The 26,066-nt window shown below is 43.4% G+C and overlaps 1 protein-coding gene across 5 annotated transcripts in view; it reads left to right on the forward strand.

Annotated features, from left to right (window-relative positions):
- The first annotated feature begins 9,796 nt into the window (after window positions 1-9,796).
- LOC115150118 (potassium voltage-gated channel subfamily KQT member 2) overlaps window positions 9,797-26,066 on the forward strand; it is a 77,058-nt gene continuing 60,788 nt past the window's right edge. For 3 of the 5 annotated variants that reach the window (XM_029693067.1, XM_029693068.1, XM_029693069.1), the window contains exon 1: window positions 9,874-10,178. In XM_029693067.1, the coding sequence (XP_029548927.1) occupies window positions 9,874-10,178 (305 nt within the window). Of the gene's footprint in view, window positions 10,179-26,066 lie in introns of all 5 variants that reach the window. The other 2 variants (XM_029693066.1, XM_029693070.1) reach the window with 1 other exon arrangement.

The raw sequence follows: 26,066 nt of genomic DNA on the forward strand, positions 1-26,066 counted from the left end.
ATTCTGAGAATTGACCGATCATCCTTAAACAAATGTTTTACCTTTCCAAGACTAATTATTGTGTTTGACCTGAACTGACACACCATGACTGGGAGTCGACACCCATAAAACTAGAATTACAGTAGATTTATAGTAAAACATTAATGGTGCTGTAACTTTTTATTTTTCTCATATCAGCAGGCCAATAAGAGTCCATGGGCCAGATGGAATACATGCATCCATCTGTTTCCATTGGACACATCCCAAGACTACCGCCCTATCGGAGTAGCACACTGTTCCTGGGTCAGTTTAGCTTTTTCCCTACTAATGGTTAAGTGATGCTAGAGTCTGGTCCTAGATCTGTACGTAGTGGAAACATTACCTTGGAGCCCCATCTATCTGTGTGACTGTAGCACTGACATCTGCCAATGTAAAAAAAAAATAATAAATTAAAAGGGCTTTGTAAATACTTTTGATTTACGGATGTATTCTAGGGTGACAAAAAGGTGTTTTCCATATAAAAAAATTATCAATGAGGACTTGATAGTTAACACCATAACTGCAATGTATCTAAACAACGGACCACTGCGTTGTCCTCCAAACAATGCACCCAAAGCATATGTTCCTCTTCTCCATGTTTTAAAGTGGTCCCTGTGGCCTTCACACAGCCCTATGCAGCTCAAGTGTTAATTCACACTCACAGCAGCTCATAGCACCTAAAATAGGTGTGACTAAGCTGGTAACCTTCACATAACTACATTCCTTGTTTATCTACTGTCTCTGAAGAGGTTCTCAATAAATGCCATATTCAGTACAGTACTAATGTTTGCAGTTCTTCAGAGACCCCGTCACCTACTTTTCAGGATCAATTTTTGTATTGAACAAAACCACCTGAAGACTTGACTATTCAAGTCTTTACCTCCAAATCCAGATTGAAATCCAAATACACGATCAATGTAGGTTAAGCACTATCAACTAGGGTCACTGGGTGTGTGGGGCAGGTGTGCAGCATGCGTACAAATGTTTGTGTGTGTCTTATTAGGCTACCTTTGAAACTGCTGGATTAGGAATGGCAAGGTCTCACAGAAAAATAAACTCAGCAAAAAAAAAATGTCCTCTCACTGTCAACTGCGTTTATTTTCAGCAAACTTATCATGTGTAAATATTTGTATGAACATAAAATTCAACAACTGAGACATAAACTGAACAAGTTCCACATACGTGTGACTAACAGAAATTGAATAATGTGTCCCTGAACAAAGGGGGGTCAGTATCTGGTGTGGCCACCAGCTGCATTAAGTACTGCAGTGCATCTCATCCTCATGGACTGCACCAGATTTGCCAGTTCTTGCTGTGAGATGTTACCCCACTCTTCCACCAAGGCACCTGCAAGTTCTCGGACATTTCTGGGGGGAATGGCCCTAGCCCTCACCCTGCGATCCAACATGTCCCAGATGTGCTCAATGGGATTGAGATCCGGGCTCTTCGCTGGCCATGGCAGAACACTGACATTCCTGTATTGCAGGAAATCACGCACAGAACGAGTAGTATGGCTGGTGGCATTGTCATGCTGGAGGATCATGTCAGGATGAGCCTGCAGGAAGGGTACCACATGAGGGAGGAGGATGTCTTCCCTGTAACGCCTGCAATGACAACAAGCTCAGTCCGATGATGCTGTGACACACCACCCCAGACCATGACGGACCCTCTACCTCCAAATTGATCCCACTCCAGAGTACAGGCCTCGGTGTAACGCTCATTCCTTCGACGATAAACGCAAATCCGAACATCACCCCTGGTGAGACAAAACCGCAACTCGTCAGTGAAGAGCACTTTTTGCCAGTCCTGTCTGGTCCAGCAACAGTGGGTTTGTGCCCATAGGCGACGTTGTTGCCGGTGATGTCTGGTGAGGACCTGCCTTACAACAGGCCTACAAGCCCTCAGTCCAGCCTCTCTCAGCATATTGTGGACAGTCTGAGCACTGATGGAAGGATTGTGCATTCCTGGTGTAACTCGGGCAGTTGTTGGCATCCTGTACCTGTCCCGCAGGTGTGATATTCGCATGTACCAATCCTGTGCAGGTGTTGTTACACGTGGTCTGCCACTGCGAGGACGATCAGCTGTCCGTCCTGTTTCCGTGTAGCACTGTCTTAGGCGTCTCACAGTACGGACATTGCAATTTATTGCCCTGGCCACATCTGCAGTCCTCATGCCTCCTTGCAGCATGCCTAAGGTACGTTCACCTAGATGAGCAGGGAACCTGGAAATCTTTATTTTGGTGTTTTCCAGAGTCAGTAGAAAGGCCTCTTTATTGTCCTAGGTTTTCATAACTGTGACCTTAATTGCATGCCGTCTGTAAGCTGTTTGTGTCTTAACGACCGTTCCACAGGTGCATGTTCATTAATTGTTTGTGGTTCATTGAACAAGCATGGGAAACAGTGTTTAAAACCTTTACAATGAAGATCTGTGGTTATTTGGATTTTTACCAATTATCTTTGAAAGACAGGGTCCTGAAAAAGGGACCTTTCTTTTTTTGCTGAGTTTAGATTGGGCAAGATAGTTAGGAACATGGGAGAGCAACAGCAAGAGCTGTCCTCTCTCCACCTGGGCAGAGCCCCAGAAGGCCAACAACATTTCATTTGACTCTTTCCAGCCCCTCCCCTCTGGCTGCAGGTACAAGAAACCTAAAGCCCCTCCCCTCTGGCTGCAGGTACAGACAACCTAAAGCTCCCCCTCCCCTCTGGCTGCAGGTACAGACAACCTAGAGCCCCTCCCCTCTGGCTGCAGGTACAGACAACCTAGAGCCCCTCCCCTCTGGATGCAGGTACAGACAACCTAGAGCCCCTCCCCTCTGGCTGCAGGTACAGACAAACTAAAGCCCTTCCCCTCTGGCTGTAGGTACAGACAACCTAAAGCCCCTCCCCTCTGGATGCAGGTACAGACAACCTAAAGCCCCTCCCCTCTGGCTGCAGGTACAGACAACCTAAAGCCCCTCCCCTCTGGCTGCAGGTACAGACAACCTAAAGCCCCTCCCCTCTGGATGCAGGTACAGACAAACTAAAGCCCCTCCCCTCTGGCTGCAGGTACAGACAACCTAAAGCCCCTCCCCTCTGGCTGCAGGTACAGACAACCTAAAGCCCCTCCCCTCTGGATGCAGGTACAGACAACCTAAAGCCCCTCGCCAAATGTTGGACTTATTCCACCTTAGTACTTGCATTTTAAACATTTTATAAAAACATTTATTTAACCTTTATACTAGGCATTTTGACATTTTTATTTCAAAATTGCACTTACCGAGCCTACTTGCTTGTAAATATCCTTTGCTATTTGTTGTCTTTTAATATATAATTTCATTTGTATGTTTTATGACTGCTGCTTAATTAATTGCTTCTTTGAAGGACATTAAAGTTTTCTGAATCTGCACACCCATCTTGCCAAAAGGACATGCAGGTCAAACTGCTAAGATATGGTCTTTCTCCTGGGGAGTAGGTTATCGTAATTTACGTTCCTCCTCCACCCTCCTACCCCCCACTGTATGCTCCTGCTGAATGTGTACCCCCCTCACCCCTCCATGACATCCCCATTCCTCCCGATCCAGTCGGCCTTGGTGGCTCGATGCAGCCCCACAAACCTGGCAACATCAGCAGTGCTGGTGGGGGGAGGGTTAAGCATCTTGGCAAGGTCTGCATAGGCCTGGGTCAGTTCCATGCCACACCATCTTAGCCCTCTGAAGCACTGCTGTAACCCCTTATGCTGCACTTCTCTACCCCCAAATCACACCTTTTCTTCTCAATATCAACGATTTACAGGGTGTTTTGGCATATTTTTTCATTAGGAAGGGGGCGAGAGGTGAGAAAATGCCCTCTTTGCAGTTTCATGGGCACGGTCGACAAGTGGAGGTATGCTAGGGTTCCTGGGACCTCAGGGTTGATCAAAACAGGACAGAGGGAGATGGCGCTGTATGTCGTTCCTGTCATAGGTTATAATGCATTATTACACGTTATAATCAATATTAACCTTTGTAATATCAAATTATAATGTTAGTATGATAAAACATTTTATGCAGCTCTTTCTTAATTGATGGGATTATAATGAGATGATAATAAAATGGCATAGGTGTTTATGACAAGTTTCACAATGCATTCGACCGCAATATTACCTGCACACTGTACATTAAAGGGGCCTACTGTATGTCTTTTTGTGCCAGTATGGTTCATTAAGGCAGAGCTTGTATGCTTCTAACTCTATTTTTTCCTTTACATCTCTGTTTAATTCGGTTAGAAAAACAGAAGTTCAATGGATTTCATGCCTGCCCAATAATCTCTCAGACCCTGTGAAGAAGATCCACTGATGTTTTAGTTATCTGAATGAATTACTGTAATAATATTCTCCCTGTTATGTTCATTATAACAATTATTGTACCATTGCTAGAATATTACTATCTAACAATGTTCTATAAAAATTGAAGTGTGAGTCTTTGTTTTTGCTGGACATAAGACTTTAATACTCAGCTCCTGTTCAAAACAAAGCCATTGAATGTTTATGTTCAACCATTTCTCATGAATGTATTATAGCTTGACACATGACACACACAGATCACATGCATTCCGTTCCAGTGTGAGAATGCCTTTGTTTTTTTACTGTGTGAACAGCATGTCTATTTCACTCCTTTCTGAGCAGGTGCACCGAGGCTTTGATCCGGCGGAGCAGACTGGTGTCCTGGCAAAAGGATTCTGGTCAGGCAGGAAGGCCAGAGGCACCAGTCAAAGCCGACCTGCCACTGAAACCAGAGTATACAAACTAAACGGTGGTATTAACCTTGTTTTTTATGAAGAGTTTCTGTTTAATGAAACAATTTGAAACCCAGCTACAGTAAATCATTTACAGTACTGTAACTGGGTTTCAGAGAGAAGTCAAAAACAATATTCCTCTTGAGCTGCAAAAATTGTTTGGATCCATTTTGCCAACTTATCAATAGAATGCTAATTGTGTGAAATTAAGCTTCATGAATTAAAACCCGTCTTCCTACTGCACAATATCATAGACAATCGTAGAATGAACCCTGAAACCTAGTTATCTTTATAATAATATGAGACTAACTTTTTCACTCTATATAATGTTAATCACAGATAAATGATGTGTTTATATTTGTTTACTTGAACTGTTCTGAATGTTTGGCATAGAGACGTCTAATTCAGAAATGTCCTTATACGTCCACATATACATGATTGAGCAATTTTTCCGAGACCTGTCCGAGCTCCAAGGTCAAATCTAGTTTACTATCATTACCTGAAGACAGTTTCCATGGTTACCATCCCCAACCAGCTTTTGTATCCAATCTAAAAATTGTAAAAATCTATAAAATCATCTTGACATTCATTCTCTGATGGCTGAGTAGGCTACATACCTGTGATCAGGTCAACTGGATAGTGAATCAGCACAACCGTTCTCTTACAAAAAAGACTACAGTATACAGATGTAGGATCTTATTTGAGCCAGTTATCTACAACAGGAAAATAATACTGCAGCAACAGGAAATTCGAATTGTTGAATTATGTGGATTATAATTGATGGACATTTTTGTAGGGGTTTATACATTTTTCGTGAGTGAAAATCAAGTCTGAAATTTCGAAGTGGAAATTACAAACTTCAAAGCCTTTTAAAGCTGCAAATGGCTGGTAGGAGCGTTGGGCCGGTAACAAAAAGGTTTCTGTATTGAATTCCTGAGCTGACAAGGTAAAAATATGTTGTTCTGCCCCTAAGCAAGGCAGTTAATGCACTGTTCCCCTGGCGTTGATGATGTGTATGTCGATTAAGGCAGCCCCCCACACCTCTCTGATTCAGACACATTTCAGTTGAATGCATTCAGTTGCACAACTGACTAGGTATCCTCCTTTCCTTTAAGTTTTAAAGTTCCTACATTGCAGCAAAGTTCTCCAGCAACAACAGGGTGATCAAATTAAGATCCTACTGTACATCTGTACGAGCAGACACCTCTTTTCACCAGGCTGTGTGTTTAGGCCTACTTCAGTTGTTTATTTCTTTGTATTTTCTGGGCTCAGTGTGTGATTTACTAACACGTCTGGCTGGTATTGTCAGTCGTATTAGAAAGGCGATCTGCGGAAAGCAGATAGTGAGTCTATAGAATCTATATTGACAAGATGGACACCACAGTGTGGGTGAAGTGTCTCGCTCTTGTCATAAGATGGATACCGCTGCTTCACTTCACCTCGCCACTCTGGCCGCCAGGGACAAGAGAGGAAGAGGCCTTATTGTTCCGCAGGGTTGGTTGTCATGGAAATGCTGCCTTACCAGAGGAAAACCAGCAAACTCAGCACCTTCAACTTTAAAGCCAGGGTGAGTTGACTCTCTTTCTTTCTTTCTCTCTTTCTTTCTTTCTTTCTTTCTTTCTTTCTTTCTTTCTTTCTTTCTTTCTTTCTTTCTTTCTTTGTCTTTTATTGTGTAGCCTATGATACTGTATCATAATAGAGGACTATTTTGCCTATTGGGGATCTATCCCCCACCCAAAACAAATAGTATTAGAAATGTATAAGAAATGAAATAAATAAATAGCTTCTACTAGCTTACTCTTAGCCTCAATAACCACCAGTCTACAGTGTATTAGTGCTAACGGACTTGGAGTGAGTGTGTGAAGGAGACTAATATTGTTCCTAGAGGTACACGGTTCTCAGCATCTCTAGTGCCTTGTGCTTCATTTCAAAGCAGTCAACCCCCTGAGGAGGCAAGGGTTTGTGTCCCAAATGGCACCCTATGGGTCCTGGTCAAAAGTTATTCTGATTCTAGTGCACTATTTAGGGAATAAGGTGTCATTTAGTACTCAGACAAGCTCTAGCTCCTCTTCCACTTGCCCCTTATTGGACTTATCTACCATTACTCAACCCTTATCTACCATTACTCAACCCTTCTCTACCATTACTCATTTCTCTACCATTACTCAACATTTCTCTACCATTACTTAATGCTTCCCTAACATTACTCAACATTTCTCTACCATTACTCAACATTTCTCTACCATTACTCATTTCTCTACCATTACTCAACATTTCTCTACCATTACTCATTTCTCTACCATTACTCAACATTTCTCTACCATTACTCATTTCTCTACCATTACTTAACGTTTCTCAACCATTACTTAACTTTTCTCTACCATTACTTAGCGTTTCTCTACCATTACTTAGCGTTTCTCTACCATTACTTAATGTTTCTCTACCATTACTTAACATTTCTCTACCATTCTTAACGCTTCCCTACCATTACTGAACGTTTCTCTACCATTACTCAGTGTTTCTCTACCATTACTCAACGTTTCTCTACCATTACTCAATGGTTCTTTACCATTACTCAGTGTTTCTCTACCATTACTTAACGTTTCTCTACCATTACTCAGTGTTTCTCTACCATTACTTAACGTTTCTCTACCATTACTCAGTGTTTCTCTACCATCTACAGTGCTTACTGTTTCTTTTCCCAACAAGTGGGTAAACATGACAGCTCGTCACTAGACTCAAGTTTGATGTAATCATTGCGTGCTAGGAATATGTGACCAAATACTAAACTTTTGACTACATTGATAAACTGTAGGTGAATTTGACCAAATAAGTATGGCTTCTTCAAATGGGGGGACTAGATGTAGTCGGATCCAAAATGACTGGCATCCTTGATAAAGATGAGCAAAATGACTCTAAAATAAATAATACAATCACTGAGCTATATTGTATGCTAAAAATTTGAAAATTATATTATTTTATACAAATGCTCAGAGAAGGATATATTGTTCAACAAGTAAATTCAAAAAATGGTCTTAAAAAGATAGGGGTCAAAATTATTGGCACCCCTGTTTGCAATGCATTTCAATACTTCACCTGGCAAGGATAATGGCACTGAGTCTTTTTATAAAATATTTGTCTGATGTTGGAGAACACATTGGAAGGGATTATAGACCATTCCTCCATACAGAATCTTTCCAGATCCTTGATATCCTTTGTCTGCGCTTATGGACTGCCTCTTCAATTCAAACCACATGTTTTCAATGGGGTTCAAGTCCAGAGACTGAAATAGCCATTGAAAAATGTTGATTTGTTGTCAATTAACCATTACTTTGTGGTTTTTGATTTGTGCTTGGGGTTATTGTCTTGCTGGAACATCCACTTGCAGCTATGTTTCAGCTTCCTGCCAAAGGCAACTAGGTTTTTGGCCCAAATTTCTGAAAATAATTCAATAAATCAACATTTTGAATTGTCATCTCAGTCTCCGGACTTGAACCCCATGGAAAACATGTGGTTTCAATTGAACAGGGTAGTCTATAACCACAGACAAATGATATCAAGGATCTGGAAAGATTCTGTATGGAGGAATGGCCTAAGATCCCTCCCAATGTGTTCTCCAACCTCAGAAAACATTTAGAAAAAGGCTTAGTGCCATTATCCTTGCAAGATGAGGTATTGAAAGGTATTGAAAACAGAGGTGCCAATAATTTTGACCCCTATCTTCTATAGAAAAAAGTATTACTTGTTAAACAAAATCTATTTCTTTGAGCAATTGTATTAGTATAAAATAATGTTTTCTAATGTTTTTGAGCATACAATATAGCTCAGTGTGGTATTTACTTTATGTATATAAACTGTATACAGTTTTTTTTGCGCATCTTTATCAAGGGAGCCAATCATTTTGGACTTAAACGGTTAAACATGTATGTGTGAAAATACCCTCAAACAAAAAGTGACATTCTGAACTGTTACTTCATATGAAACATTTGATTTTAATTCCAAAATACTGGGTTATATAGCCACATTAACATTTTACCTTCACTTTCCAAATACACACGGTTGTGCAATCCAGAATGCTGGTCCAGGATAATTATTTGCCTTTTCGATCACGATGAATAAGATTACATGAACATGGGACCTGATCCTAGATCAGCACTACTCTGAGACAGACACTTTATGAATATGGGGCTAGGACTGTAATTTAAACACTATGATGTAAAAGTTGTATTTGCTTATATCATTAGTTTGGAGATTCGGGCAAATTAGACAACATATTTTGTTGTGATGAGAGGTTTTGTCCTTGATTATAAACAGGGTGGTTCGATCTCTGAATGCTGATTGGCTGAAAGACATGGTATATCAGACAGTATACATGGGTATGTAAAAAAAACGTTTTACTGGTCTAATTACGTCAGTAACCAATTAGCAACTGGTAGCAATTAGGCACCTTGGGGATTTGTGGTATATGGCCAATATACCATGGCTAAGTGCTGTATCCCGCCTCCTGTCATGCAAAGAACAGTCCTTAACCGTGGTATATTGGCCATACTGTATACAACACCTCCTGGCCCTTATTGCTTGAATATAGCCGGTTTCATTCTGTTCTGGGTTTTTTTAGATGGTGAGGGAAACATAAGGAAATAATATGTGCACATTGAAAAGCCACTAAAGATGTACAAAATGATCCCATCAAAATGATCTCTGCAAGTGGCAAATGAGCATAGGTTATCCACAGTCAGTGTTCATTCTTTGTTTGTAGCCCATGGCCTCACTGCAAATCAAACAATGGAGTGCCAGTGTTTACATTGCTTATATATTGTGTTGTTTTCCACAAGTTTATGCCCTAATACATGTGTAGGACATTTTCCTTTTTTCTGTTGTCAGGTGGACGGAAAACGCTAAAGTAGGAAAATTGTGTTCATTGCAGATTCTTCTCTGCATTTCAATTGGCTTCTCAGAAGCAGGGTAGCCTCAGCCACGCGCACATGCAGGGGCGAGCGCTCTGAGGATCATATCCTACACGCCCAGCACTGCAATGCTGCTACCTGGTAAAGGGCGAAAAAAATCTCCAACTCCAAGCTCCCCATGACAGTATTTCGCCAGAATGGTCAAGAAATCCTGCACAGCCGGGGTTTACCCTGGTCCAGCCGTGGAGAAAAAGCTAAAAGTCGGCTTTGTCGGGCTAGAAGCTGGGGCTAGTACGGATTTAAACAGAGATGGGGCGCTGCTCATAGCAGGTGCCGACGCCGAGGCAACAAAGCGAGGCAGCATCCTTAGCAAACAGAGATCCAGCCTCTCTGGCAAACCGAAGCCTCCAAAGAGAAATGCATTCTACAGAAGAGTGCAGAATTTTCTTTATAATGTTTTGGAGAGACCAAGAGGATGGGCATTTATTTACCACGCATACGTGTAAGTTTTTGTTTTAGGCTATTTGTTTAAATGGGTTGAAAGCAAGCCTCCAACACTCATGTCTCGGGAAGCGTAAAAGCGTCTGAATCATTGTGTATTGTTTTGTTCTTTATAAATAGGCAGGGAAGACATGTCAAGACGACTGATTCATTCAGAGGTGTAGCGGTATGTTGGTGGGGCGTGCAATCAGTCAGCATTAATATCTAGCTTTGACGCGCACATAAATCATGTTGATATCGTCATCTTCTGTTAATTTACCATGTATGTAGCCTACGACATACACATACTTTATATGGGATGTGGTATAGGCTATTTTCTCATTAGATTATGCGATAACAATCTACTCTCCACTACTTGGCATCGAGAAGTTACCGCAGACTTCATAAATTGAAAATATTTCAATAGATCATTCTCAAGAACTGCTTCATATCAGGTCAAATAAATATATCGGAAGTTTCATATTGAAATCTGCCACTGCATATAATCTAGGGCTAGCCTACACGAAATTATAGTGTGGTTTACGAATGTTATTCAAATTATGCAAAACTCCAGATATTTCAAAACATCTTGCCTGCCTGGAGTCTGACAGCGAATATTACATCAACACGAGTTGCTTCTTTCCAAGTGAAGGTTCGTTTATGTTGTTGACATAGCTTACTTTATCAATGTAAAATGCAATCAATAGGCTACCTAGGCGATCATGCTTTTAGCAACGTGGACTGTGCATTTTTACATCAAAACATAAGCCTATGATGTGTTGGTGTGAATTCCTTAATTTACACAGATATGTCTGATGTATAATTTTCAACGCTTTACGGTCACGACAGGATTTCCCCTTTAACCATACTTATTAGGCTACTCTCAGTCGATTTAATGTGATTCTGACTGAGCTAATTGAGCGTATTGCTGCAATCCTTTCATGGCTTTTCTCAATTCAGCACCAAAAGCAGCTGGACAGCTCCGATAGCTGCTGCATTTATCTCGATAACTACCGCATTTGTTCTGAGGCAAACATACAATGTAGCTAGCCTACATTAGACCTATGGTACCATACGAACCAAATGATTGCATCACGGTGTTATTTAAAAAAAATATTTCTGACTGTTTTCATTTGTTTTTCAATGGAGTATGGATCATTTTTGTACCAAAGGAGAATTCTGAACATTGAGCATTAAAGGAAGAGAAAGCAGCGGATCCTCGCAGACCTAGATTGTATTCATGTTGGTTCGTCTAATATATAATTTATACACTCTGTCTCTCCTTCTCCCCATCACTTACAGTACGTCCTGTTTTCTCTATAAATGTCGTTGTGGACTCAGTCAGAAACATGAAATTCACATCCACAAGCAGTTTCAATCTCTCTTTCACATAGACGAACACGGTATGCTTTTATCAAGTAGGCCTACTTGTATCCAATAATGCTGTTTTTCTCTCGCTTTCTTCTTCACATAGAGCAACACACTATACTTTCATCAAGAAATGTACAGTTTCTCTTTCTCCTCCTCATAAACCAACACAGAAATAGGCTCATCAACATATTATTTTCCGCAAATGGACGACTATCTTGGGCCTAGCAAATGAATGGGCAGTACTTCCAACACATCAGAATCATTCAGAGAATGCATAAAACATTGATTAGAGACAAATGAAACGTTTTGTCACTGCTATGGGCGTTTTCACACTGGCAGAGTTGGCAAACAGGCATCCTGTGGGAAACAGGCTAGTGGGTTCAGATACATTGGCATTTTTGTCCAGTGGCGAGATTTTGAACCCGGCTGACCTGTCTAGGCGTAAAATGGTCAATATGGAAGTTTTATTAAACAGACAAGCTCATGACAAGACACTTCAAACAACAGGCCTTTATCTAGCATAAAACCGCTATCTATTCCAAAAACAATAACTGTGAATGTACAATAGTCGTAACTGTTTTTTTGTTTCCTTGAACTTTGTGTTGCAGCTTGAACTGGTGTTACACAGACCGAACACCTGTTTCTCTGACCTACCCCTTTGTGTTGCCCAAATAAACACCTATGTACTGTGTGGTTGTGGGTGGGTGTGGGTGGGTGGGTGTATGAGTACTGGGTGTAACCAACCCAATGTCGAGGTGTGGTTTAGTTTACAGTGCTGGCCGGGAAACTGCTATGGTCCTAAGGGGCCTGGAAGTCTGTCCAAGGCTGTGCTAGGCTTTCCTGGGCTGTGCTAGACTGTGCTAGGCTGTCCTGGGCTGTGCTGGACTGGGCTATGCTGGGCTGCACTAGGCTGTGCTAGGCTGTCCTGGGCTGTGCTGCGCTTTGCTGGGCTTTGTTGGACTGGGCTATGATGTGCTGCGCTAGGCTGTCCTGGGCTGTGCTGCGCTTTGCTGGGCTTTGTTGGACTGGGCTATGCTGGGCTGCGCTAGGCTGTCCTGGGCTGGGCTGTGCTGTGTGTGAGCTAGTGGTGCCTCCACACTCTACTGATTAACCTGAGTCATTAGGGAGGAAGATGATGACCTCACCTGAGTAGGTCTGATAAGACCCAGGCACTGCCTGCCAGGCTGACTATTACATCTGACTGCCTGGAACATTAACACCCGCCTGGGTGTAACAATGGGACAAATGGATTCCTCCTTCAACATAAGAACAGTGATAAAAAGAGAGGAGGAAGAGAGAAGGGATTGTCTGGCAGCATTATGGAAGATGGTATGGGAGGTTTCACTGCAGTCTCAGTATGCCAGATTGTATTGAGAGGGAGAATGGTATCCACAATAAAAGCCTTGAGTGATATAAAGATCTGTGCCCAGGCACTCATACATTATATGTTTTTGTATTATTATTTTTAAAACACACAAAAGCGATAAGGATTCTAAAATCTTTAATGGAGACTCACTCAACCCAACAATGTAATCTTTACACCGGTGCTTGGCCTAAAGATCCTGCCTTTTGTGTTTCCATGGCTGAGACCAGGGCTGATTTAGTGTCACTGGGAAACCTCATTATAATGTAACGAAAGTCTGATTCATTTCAGATCATTTACCTCCTTTTCCCTCACTGACTGTAAGCCGCTCTGGATAGGAGCATCTGCTAAAATGACCAAAATGTAAAAAATTATATATATTCTTTGGAACCTGAAGGTAACATTGAGAAGGCCTAATCGCAGCTTTAGCAGTGTGTAGACAGGATGTCAACATCATCCGTCTGGCAAAAGGCTGAGGGCCAAGTGTCTGCCTAATGAGGCTGAAAAACAGTGACTCCCATTGGCTAAGGTACTATCAGAACCAGTCAACCACCTGGACCGGAGTGCCTGATGAGCACAGCCTCCAGGCACTCTCACTGCTAACAAGGGAACAGTGGTGGAAAAAGTAACCAATTGTCATACTTGAGTAAAAGTAAAGATACCTTAATTTAGAACCAGGAACAGATTCACTCCAGACCTGACTGCCCTTGACCAGCACAAAAACATCCTGTGGCATTCTGCATTAGCATCAAATAGCCCTTGCGATATGCAACTTTTCAGGGAAGTTAAGAACCAATTTACACAGGCAGTTAGGAAAGCAAAGGCTTGCTTTTTCAAACAGAAATTTGCATCCTGTAGCACAAACTCCCAAAAGTTCTGGGACACTGTAAAGTCCATGGAGAATAAGAGCACTTCCTCCCAGCTGCCTGCTGCACTGAGGCTAGGAAACACTGTCACCACTGATAAAACCACGATAATTGAGAATTTCAATAAGCATTTTTCTACGGCTGGCCATGCTTTCCACCTGGCTACCCCTACCCCGGTCAACTGCCCTGCACCCCCCACAGCAACTTGCCCAAACCTCCCCATTTCTCCTTCACCCAAATCCAGATAGCTGATGTTCTGAAAGAGCTGCAAAATCTGGACCCCTACAAATCAGCTGGGCTAGACAATCTGGACCCTCTCCTTCTAAAATTATCCACCGCAATTGTTGCAACCACTATTACTAGCCTGTTCAACCTCTCTTTCGTATTATCTGAGATCCCCAAAGATTGAACAGCTGCCGCGGTCATCCCCCTCTTCAAAAGGGGAGACACCCTAGACCCAAACTGTTACAGACCTATATATATCCTACCCTGCCTTTCTAAGGTCTTCGAAAGCCAAGTTAACAAACAGATCACCGACAACTTCGAATCCCACCGTACCTTCTCCGCTATGCATTCTGGTTTCTGAGCTGGTCATGGGTGCACCTCAGCCACGCTCAAGGTCCTAAACGATATCCTAACCGCCATTGATAAAAGGCAATATTGTGCAGCCATATTCATCGACCTGGCCAAGGCTTTTGACTCTGTCAATCACCGCATTCTTATCGGCAGACTCAACAGCCTTGGTTTTTCAAATGACTGCCTTGCCTGGTTCACCAACTACTTCTCAGAGAGAGTTCAGTGTGTCAAATCAGAGGGCCTGTTGTCCGGACCTCTGGCAGTCTCTATGGGGGTGCCACAGGGTTCAATTCTCGGGCTGACTCTTTTCTCTGTATACATCAATGATGTTGCTCTTGCTGCTGATGATTCTCTGATCCACCTCTACCCAGACAACACCATTTTGTATACTTCTGGCCCTTCTTTGGACACTGTGTTAACTAACCTCCAGTCGAGCTTCAATGCCATACAACACTCCTTTCGTGGCCTCCAACTGCTCTTAAATGCAAGTAAAACTAAATTCATGCTCTTCAACCGATCACTGCCCGCACCTGCCCGCCCGACTAGCATCACTACTCTGGACAGTTCTGACCTAGAATATGTGGACAACTACAAATACCAAGGTGTCTGGTTAGACTGTAAACTCTCCTTCCAGACTCACATCAAACATCTCCAATCCAAAATGAAATCTAGAATCGGCTTCCTATTTTGCAACAAAGCATCCTTCACTCATGCTGCCAAACATACCCTCGTAAAACTGACTATCCTACCGATCCTTGACTTCGACGATGTCATTTACAAAATAGCCTCCAACACTCTACTCAGCAAATTGGATGCAGTCTATCAAGGTGCCATCCGTTTTGTCACCAAAGCCCCATATACTACCCACCACTGCAAACTGTATGCTCTCGTTGGCTGGCCCTCACTTCATATTCGTATTAGGTCAATGAATACGACAGCACGGTATTGTTTCTTATCGATGGCGGTTACGATATTGTTTAGGACCTTGAGCGTGGCTGAGGTGCACCCATGACCAGCTCTGAAACCAGATTGCATAGCGGAGAAGGTGCGGTGGGATTCAAAATGGTCGGTAATGTGTTTGTTGACTTGGCAAATGAGGGTTGTAGTGTAGCAACACTTTACAGAAAGCCAACCGGTATAATGTATTTCAGACTTGTCATTTACATGATTGACACTTTTCTAATTAAGCGACAAGTCACAAGGGGGTGTGGTATATGGCCAATATACCATGGCTAAGGGCTGTTCTGAGGCACGAAGCAACACTGTGTGCCTGGATACAGCCCTTAGTCGTGGTATATTGGCCATATACCACAAACTCCTGAGGTGCCTTATTGCTAGTTTAAACTGGTTATCAACGTAATTAGAGCAGTGAAAATTAATGTTTTGTCATACCCATGGTATACGGTCTGATATACTACGGCTTTCAGCCAATCAGCATTCAGGACTCAAACCACCCAGAATATAATGTCTTATTATGATCTGATAATGATCGTGACTATATATTGGCCATTTTGAGTCAGTTGAAAATGTCCTACATAGCGAGACACAACATATTATAAGCCTAATTATAATACATTATAAAGGCTCATGCCGGCTTATAACAAGTTATAAAGGATTATAGCTGAAAGGCCTTAAGTAAGTCCTACTGGTAGTTTTACAGTATATTTTATTCTATAGTTGTGTGTGTTTGAACTATGTACGAAGTTGTACATCTATCGGTGTGCACCTGTACTGACATACAGTACATGTGTCTGTGTGCCTGGCACTGCATAGGTGTGTTCGGTGGCTTGGACTGGTCAATTTGGTGGAGGTTTATGGCTACGCTGTGTGTAACCAAGACACGCTGCCCTGCTCGAATGACATCGTCATGTCCGCCCCTCAGAGCCGCCGGTCACTCCTCACAGATAGGCCATCAATTGTTCCATTGAGGAACCTATCCAGTGTTGTGTGATAAATGCACCGCTAACGAGGTGAGATGCTAGACGAGGCGAGACGCTAGACGAGGCGAGACGCTAGACGAGGCGAGACGCTAGACGAGGCGAGACGCTAGACGAGGGCGAGACGCTAGACGAGGGCGAGACGACGCTAGACGAGGTGAGACGCTAGACGAGGGCGAGACGACACTAGACGAGGGCGAGACGACGCTAGACGAGGGCGAGACGCTAGACGAGGGCGAGACGCTAGACGAGGGCGAGACGACGCTAGACGAGGGCGAGACGACGCTAGACGAGGGCGAGACGACGCTAGACGAGGGCGAGACGACGCTAGACGAGGGCGAGACGACGCTAGACGAGGGCGAGACGACGCTAGACGAGGTGAGACGCTAGACGGGGGCGAGACGACGCTAGACGAGGGCGAGACGCTAGACGAGGGCGAGACGCTAGACGAGGGCGAGACGCTAGACGAGGGCGAGACGCTAGACGACGCTAGACGAGGGCGAGACGCCGCTAGACGAGGGCGAGACGCTAGACGAGGGCGAGACGCTAGACGAGGGCGAGACGCTAGACGAGGGCGAGACGACGCTAGACGAGGGCGAGACGCTAGACGAGGGCGAGACGACGCTAGACGAGGGCGAGACGACGCTAGACGAGGGCGAGACGCCGCTAGACGAGGGCGAGACGCCGCTAGACGAGGGCGAGACGCCGCTAGACGAGGGCGAGACGCTAGACGAGGGCGAGACGCTAGACGAGGGCGAGACGCTAGACGAGGGCGAGACGCTAGACGGGCGAGACGCTAGACGGGCGAGACGCTAGACGGGCGAGACGCTAGACGAGGGCGAGACGCTAGACGAGGGCGAGACGCTAGACGCGGGCGAGACGCTAGACGGGCGAGAAGACGCTAGACGGGCGAGAAGACGCTAGACGGGCGAGACGCTAGACGAGGGCGAGAAGACGCTAGACGAGGGCGAGAAGACGCTAGACGAGGGCGAGAAGACGCTAGACGAGGGCGAGAAGACGCTAGACGAGGGCGAGACGCTAGACGAGGGCGAGACGCTAGACGAGGGCGAGACGACGCTAGACGAGGGCGAGACGCTAGACGAGGGCGAGACGCTAGACGAGGGCGAGACGCCGCTAGACGAGGGCGAGACGCCGCTAGACGAGGGCGAGACGCTAGACGAGGGCGAGACGCTAGACGAGGGCGAGACGCTAGACGAGGGCGAGACGCTAGACGAGGGCGAGACGCTAGACGAGGGCGAGACGCTAGACGAGGGCGAGACGCTAGACGAGGCGAGACTGTGATGGAGAAAAGGTTGGCCGGCTTCTGAGTAGTTTCCCCCATTACTGTTCGGTTTCATAAGACCATTCAGAGAGTTCAGAATCCCTAAAGGTGGAATAAGCCTATGCTGACTTGGTGGGTTTTGTGTTACACTGGTTGGGAATGTGGTAGTTAGGTGCCATGGTAACCCTGACTGCATTTACATGGAGTGTTCAAATTGAAGGCTTGAAGGAAAGTCTTAAAATTGATAGCAAATTATTGAGTACGCCAATATGTGTTATTAGTTGAAAATAGGCCTACGCTACCACTCCCAGTGTCAAGCCATTATACTGATCTAGGGTCACTAGGGTCAGGTCCCCCTTCTTATTCATTCTGATTTTAAAAGGCATAACAGATCCTAGATCAGCAGTCCTACTCTGAGACACTTTATGATTACAGGCCTTGGAGTCCTTGATTTCTACCCTTGTCGTCCCTTGCTAGTCCAAGATGCCGCTGTTTCCTTAAGTCTTCTGCGGATGTATTCTAGGCCAGATTGTGCTAAAATAGGCTGTGTAATTACAGCCAATTTGGAGACTAATACTACATGATGCATTCAGGCAAAACTTGTGGTTCTCTCATCTTGATGTAAAACAGGCTAAAAATAACTCTGATTAAGTGATGATAGTGACGATAGTGCTCAATCGTCATGACTTGTTTCCTCCGAGAATACGTCTGGCCTTGCAACTCATTCTCTAGACCAGTGGTTCCTAACCTTTTTTGAACCGTGGTACACTTTGATGGGCTAAAAAAGTCTGTGGCACACCTAAACCTTTCCTTATGTATTTAGTGGCAATGACCTTCATCTGATCTATACTGAAAATTATTTTACAAATTATGTTATCTGTGAAAGAGTGTCCAGCAAATCTCTGATAGAAATAAAAATATATAGTTCTGGTAAAATAGGTCTTAGAGGACAGTGTGCTAAGTTGAGACATTTTTTACATTCAGCATCACTCCATCAAGGGAATTATATATTGAACAAAAATGTAAACGCAACATGCAACAATTTCAATGATTTTGCTAAATTACAGTTCATATAAGTAAATCAGTCAATTGAAATACATATATTAGGCTCTAATCTATGGATTTCACATGACTGGGCAGGGGCACAGCCATGGGTGGGCCTGGGAGAGCATAGGCCCACCCACTGGGGAGTCAGGCCCAGCCAATCAGAATGAGTTTTTCCTCACAAAAGGGCTTTATTACAGACAGAAATACTCCTCAGTTGGGCTGGCGTGGTTACACGTGGTCTGCGGTTGTGAGGCCGGTTGGACATACTGCCAAATTCTCTAAAATGGCTTATGGTCCATTCTCTGGCAACAGCTCTGGTGGACATTCCTGCAATCAGCATGCCAATTGCACGCTATCTCAAAACTTGAGACATCTGTGGCATTATGTTGTGTGACTAACCTGCACATTTTAGAGTGGCCTTTTATTGTCCCTCAGCACAAGGTGCACCTGTGTAATGATTATGCTGTTTAATCAGCTTCTTGATATGCCACACCTGTCAGGTGGATGGATTATCTTGGCAAATAATTCACTAAAAGGGATGTAAACACATTTTGTACCTATGGAACATTTCTGGAATCTTTTATTTCAGCTCATGACCAGCACTTTCCTTGTTGCGTTTATATTTTTGTTCAGTATAGTATTCTTCCTTTAACAAAGATATTTACATATATTTCAGGATGTTGTGTATTCCTGGAAATAATCAGAATTCATGTAAATGTTAGTTTTAGAAACATAGCTTGTCCAAAAGAAAGTGTTCCCTTGGCACAACTGACCCTGGGTATTAAAACCATGACTATCTTTATTTCCTTAACGCAATTCAACACGATCAAAATCACTTTTTTGTCTTAATCATTTTAATAATCTTTTAACACATGTGTAACACCTAAAAAAAACTTTTGTACTTTTTAAAACACTTTTAACATAGGCCAGGCCCTGTTGTTACCTCATATCCCAGTGATAATGCCTTGCATTACGCCTGGGAAGAAAACATTTACATTTTCTCAACTTATAAGCGTCATGAAATCAATAATTTGCTAACATTGGATAACATTCATATACTGTCCATCTCTGAAACTTACTTAGATTATTCCTTTGATGATACAGCAGTAGCAATATAGGGATATACGATCACGGAAGAGACAGGAATGCCTATGGGGGAGGTGTTGTTACTGTATATGTGTAACGGCTGTTGCAGGGAGTAGACCAAGGCGCAGTGTGTTGAGTGCTCATCATGTATTTATTATAGAACACAGGCTGCCTAAGTATGGCTCCCAATCAGAGACAACGGTATACAGCTGTCCCTGATTGAGAACCATACCCGGCCAAAACAAAGAAATACAAAGCATAGAAAAAGGACATAGAATGCCCACCCTAGTCACACCCTGGCCTAACCAAAATAGAGAATAAAACCCTCTCTATGGCCAGGGCGTGACAGTACCCCCCCCCCCCCCCAAAGGTGCGGACTCCGGCCGCAAAACCTGACTCTAAAGGGGAGGGTCCGGGTGGGGCTTCCTTATGGCGGCGACTCTGGTACGGGACATGGACCCCGCTCCACCTTCGGCTTGGCCCACTTAGGTGGCGCCTCTGGAGTGGGGACCCTCGCAGCGGGCCCCGGACAGGCGGGCGACTCTGGCGGCTCCGGACTGGCGGGCGACTCTGGCGGCTCTGGACTGGCGGGCGACTCTGGCGGCTCCGGACTGGCGGGCGACTCTGGCGGCTCCGGACTGGCGGGCGACTCTGGCGGCTCCGGACTGGCGGGCGACTCTGGCGGCTCCGGACTGGCGTCAGGCACAGGACTCACCAGGCTGGGGAGACATGCAGGAGGCCTGGCTCTGGACGCAGGCACAGGACTCACCAGGCTGGGGAGACTTGCAGGAGGCCTAGCTCTGGGAGCAAGCACCGGATAGACCGGGTCCTGGAGACGCACTGGAGGTCTGGAGCGCACGGCCTACACAACCTGTCCTGGCTGAGTTGTCTTTGTAGCCCAGCACGGGCGAAGCGCTGGCACAGGGCGAACTGGGCTGTGCTGGAGATTGAGGGCTGCCGTGCGTAGAGCAGGCGCAGGGTAGGCTGGACCTAGGAGACGCACTGGTGGCCAGATGTGCTGCGCCGGCGCACTTCTCCCTGGCTGGATGCCCACTCTAGCACAGCACTTGAGGGGGGTTGGTATCGACCGCACCAGACTGTGCGTGCGGATGGGCGAGACCGTGCGCACTTCCGCATAGCACGGTGCTCTCCATATCAACCGCTCCCCACGGTAAGCACAGGGAGTTGGCTCAGGTCTATTGCTTGACTCCGCCAATCTCGCTGTGTGCCCCCCCCAAAATATTTTTTTGGGGGCTGCCTCTCAGGCTCCTGTAGTTGACTTGCCTGTTCCTCCCAGTATCGCCGTTCCGCCTTCGCTGCCTCGATCTCCCACTGCGGGCGGCGATACTCCCCAGGCGTTGTCCAGGGTCCCTTTCCATCCAAAATCATCTCCCAAGTCCAGGAGTCCATAACCCTCTGTTCCTCCATACCACGCTGCTTGGTCTTCTTTTGGTGGGTGGTTCTGTAACGGCTGTTGCAGGGAGTAGACCAAGGCGCAGTGTGTTGAGTGCTCATCATGTATTTATTATAGAACACTTTAAACAAAACAAGAAAACGACAGCCAAACTGTTCTGTCAGGTTAGCAACACTAAACAGAAATTAACCACACACAAAACCCAAAGGAAAACAGGCTGCCTAAGTATGGCTCCCTATCAGAGACAACGATATACAGCTGTCCCTGATTGAGAACCATACCCAGCCAAAACAAAGAAATACAAAGCATAGAAAAAAGGACATAGAATGCCCACCCTTGTCACACCCTGGCCTAACCAAAATAGAGAATAAAACCCTCTCTATGGCCAGGGCGTGACAATATGTTCAGAGCTAATATCCTGTAAATTATAGAGGATCTTATGTCAAATGTTGTTGAAGTGTTGTGGTTGCAAGTTCATCTAAAGCCTATTATTTTGGTTGTGCTGCTATAGTCCACCAATGGCTAACAGTCAGTATTTGGATAATTTGTGTGCAATGCTCGATAATGTGTGTGATGTGAACTGAGAGGTCTATTTTCTGGGTGACCTGAACATTGACTGGTTAGCAACTAGCTGTCCTCTCAAGAGGAAGCTTCTAACTGTGACTAATGCCTGTAATATGACCCAGGTTATCACTCAGCCAACTAGAGTGCATACCAATAGTGTTAGATCTGTGACATCCACTTGTATTGATCATATCTTCACTAATGCTGCAGAGCTTTGCTCCAAAGCAATATCAGTTGCAATTGGCTGTAGTGACCATAACATTGTGGCAATAACAAGGAAAGCCAAAGTGCCAAAGGTTGGGCTTAAAGTAATTTATAAGAGATCATACAAAATGTTTTCTCAGGATTAGTTTGTTGAAGATGTAAAACATGTATGTTGGTCTGATGTGTTTGAGGAAAGTGAATCCAGATGCACCATTGGCAGTATTTGTAAAATTATTATTTCAAAGTTTTGACAAGCATGAACCTGTTGATGATGAATTGAAACATGGTATGCTTCTAAGAAATTACGCAAAAAAACTGTCGAACAAGTCAGGTTGCTCAGCTGATTGGTTGACATAATGTAAATTGAGAAATATTATGACTAATCTTAACAAAAATAACAATAAATTATATTACCAAACAAAGATTAATGACCTACAGTCGTGAAAAGTACATCCCTGGAAAGTTTTTATTTGTATTTTTTTTTATACATTTGAACACAACATTCATTGATAAAGGTAACCCAATTTAACAAATCACACAACAAATGTTTTACTTTGAAAATGTTATGCAATTAAAATAAACCAAAATGCATTTTCCTTTTGTGAAAAAAGTTAGTACAAACCTACCTCTAACATTACATAAAATGGCTAAAATTAGAATCAGGTACACCAAAAAAAGGTGCAAATTATTAGAAAATCATTAGAGATAAACTTCCATAAAGATTATAAACTTGGTCTGGTTTGGTCTTAACTATATGGGTGTGTGGTACACATCATGCCAAGATCAAATTACCTACCCGAGGCCCTCAGAAGAAAGATTATTGATGCCCATGAGTCTGGGAGGGGTTATAAATCCATTTCCAAGCAATTTGAAGTACATCATTCCACTGTCCAACAGATCATCTACAAATGGAGAAAATTGCAGACCACTGGCAATCTTCCTAGGACAGGTCATCCCACCAAATTCAGCCCAAGAGCTGACCGAAAGATGATCATAGAAGTCTCTAAGAACCCCAGGGTAACATCAAGGGATCTACCGGCTTCTCTTACCACAATCAATATCAAAGTGTATGAGTCAAATGTCAGAAAGAGACTGCACAAACGTGGCCTACATGGGAGGTCTGGAAGGAAGAAGCCTCTGCTCTCAAAAAATAATGTCAAGACACCTGAGTGAAGACCAAAACTACTGGAACAATGTGCTCTGGACAGATGAGTCAAAGGTGGAGTTGTTTGGCCGCAATGCCAGACCCCATGTTTGGCAAAAATTGAACACTACCTTTGAACAGAAGAACCTCATACCAACCGTAAAGCATGGAGGCGGTGGCATTATAGTTTGGGACTGCTTTGCTGCCTCAGGGTCTGGCCAACTTGCCATCATTGAGTCAACTATGACTTCTATTGTACCAGAGAATTCTTGAGAATGTGAGGCCATCTGTCAAAAAGCTAAAGATGAACCGAACATGGATCTTGCAACAGGACACTGATCCAAAACACAAAAGCAAAGCTAGGACAGAATGGCTCAAAAATAAGAAATGGAGGGTTATGGAATGGCCCAGATCTCAAGCCTATCGAAATGCTGTGGGGGGACTTGAAGTGGGCCGTGCATGCAACAAAGCCCTCAAACATGATACAGTTAAAGCGGTACTATAAAATTCCTCCCAGTTGTAACGCCCTGGCCATAGTGAGGGTTTTTTTGTTCTTTATTTTGGTTAGGCCAGGGTGTTACATTGGGTGGGCATTCTATGTTCATTTTTCTATGTTGGCTGGTTTCTTTGGTTTGGCCATGTGTGGCTCCCAATCAGGCACAGCTGTAGTTCGTTGTTGCTGATTGGGAGTCACACATAAGTAGCCTGTTTTTCCTTTGGGTTTTGGGGTGATTGTTTTCTGTTGAGAGTTTTTCCTAACAGGACTGTTTTGCTGTCGTCTTTTGTTTATTTTTTGTAGTGTTCCCTTTTTTCATTAAATATCTAAGATGAACACACATCCTCCGCTGCACCTTGGTCTCATTACGACGACACCCGTTACACCAGTCGATGTAAGAGACTGATAGACAGTTACAAGTCATTTAACCCAAAGGGGGCAACACAGCTGTTGAAGCTAGGGGTGTACCTATATTTTCTGCACTATGGTATTCCATTTCTGTTGATTTTGGATGAATAAATGATTGCAAAGTATAATCTTCCAGTGTCATTTGTTAAATTATATTACCTTTATCTGTCAATAGTGTTGAAGTGAAGATTACATATCCATCTGTCCAAATATGTTAAAAAAAGAGAACTTTCCAGGGGGTGTACTTACTTTTTCACATGACTGTAAAATGCAATGGAAAAAGTAGCTTAAGTGATATCATGGGCAGAAAACCCAATTAATCTCCATCGTTCTTTGAAGTTGAAGGATAATGCATAACAAAACTTTTTGATATTGCCAGTCATTTCAATTACTAGTAAAGTGGAAAAACTTAGAAGTGAAATGACATTGAACAATGAACCATTATATTTTTGTATAAGAGATCAAATAATGAAAGAGAAGGATTTATATTTTATTAGTATGGGAGAGGTGGAAAAACTATTGCTATCCATCAATAATGATAAGCCACTAGGTAAAGACAACTTTAATGGGAAACTATTGAGAATGGTAGCAGACTGTATTGCCACCCCTATTTGCTAGATCTTTAACCAAAGCTTTAAGGAGTGTGTGTCCATGGCGTGGAAGGAAGCTAAAGTAATCCCACTGCCTAAAAATTGTAAAGCACCCTTTGCCGGCTGTAACACCCGCCCAATCAGTTCGCTGCCTGTTCTTAGTAAACTGATGGAAAGGATTGTGTTTGTCCAAATACAATGTTATTTTTCAGAGAATAAGTTAACTACTGACTTTCAGCATGCATATATAGAGAAGGGCACTCAACTTGTACTGCACTAACTGAGATGGCTGATGATTGGTTAAAATAAATGGATAATAAAATGATAGTTGGAGCTGTATTGTTAGATTTGATGTTATTGTTCATAAAATAAAAAAACATGAGCTGGTGCACACCCAGAATAATAGTTTGTGTGGAGGTGCTGACTAACGGCCAATAAACTATAAACTATCAAAATAAAGAAAGTCGCACACTCCATGTATAATCTCCCAGCAATTTAATGGGTATTTACCAACGTTTCAGCATCACTGCTTTCTTCAGGGTGATGTCATGAATACTTGAACCAGGTTATGTAGACACACAATGCAATTAGTGTAACCAATGACAGCAGCGAGGGGTGTGTCATAATGATTAAGTTAATTAAAATGAATTAGTGAAACGGTTAAAAAATTGTATATGGCATATTAAATATATTACGCTATTGTTATATAGAAACATAATGGAATATTGTACATCATATTAGCATCAACATACATTATTGTTTCATTTAATTCACATAATATGAAATGATTTCATTTACATTTTGTTACATATAATCTTTTGGTTCAACCTTAATATATAATGAACGTCATCAACAGGGGGAACATATTAGGTGTACGCTAATATGCTGTAAAAATAATTTGTCAATTTATAAGACTTGTTCATAAAGGAAGAATTTGTTCATAAGAAGGGCCTGAGATCAAAGTCAATATTCAGACCACTAGGTGTCAATGTTTTCAGATAGGATATCCAGTAAGCCTCCCTTTGTAATAGTAGGATCTCAATGTTACCTCCTCTCCTTGGTAGGACAACATGCTCAATGCCTTTGTATTTGAGGGAGGAGATGGGATGGTTAGCTTCACCAAAGTGAGCTGCTACTGGATAATCAATGTTCTTACACCTGATTAAGCTGCGGTGTTCAGCTATGCATTGTTTTAATTGTCTTTTTGTTTGTCCTACGTATGCTTTTCCACATGAACAGGTGATGAGATAGATTTCCCCCTTGGTCTTGCATGAGATGATACCCCTAACAGGGATCGTTCGACCTGTATGTAGGTGTCTGAAGAAAGACGTTTTTATAGTGCTATTTCACTGTGCGCATGAGCCACATTTGTAGTTCCCATTTGGGATAGGTGTCAAGAGTGTCTGAGTGGGTTCATGGGGAATGTCAGATCTCACCAAACTATCTCCAATATTGCGACCACGCTTATAGACCACCAGTGGGGGTTCCTTGAAGAGGTGTGCGATTTTTTTTCATAAATTGTTATTTAAAGAAAAATACACTTGCTATTGCTTGTTTGGAGA

This window comes from Salmo trutta, chromosome 16 (assembly GCF_901001165.1).
Source record: "Salmo trutta chromosome 16, fSalTru1.1, whole genome shotgun sequence".
Classification (NCBI taxonomy): Eukaryota; Metazoa; Chordata; class Actinopteri; order Salmoniformes; family Salmonidae; genus Salmo; species Salmo trutta.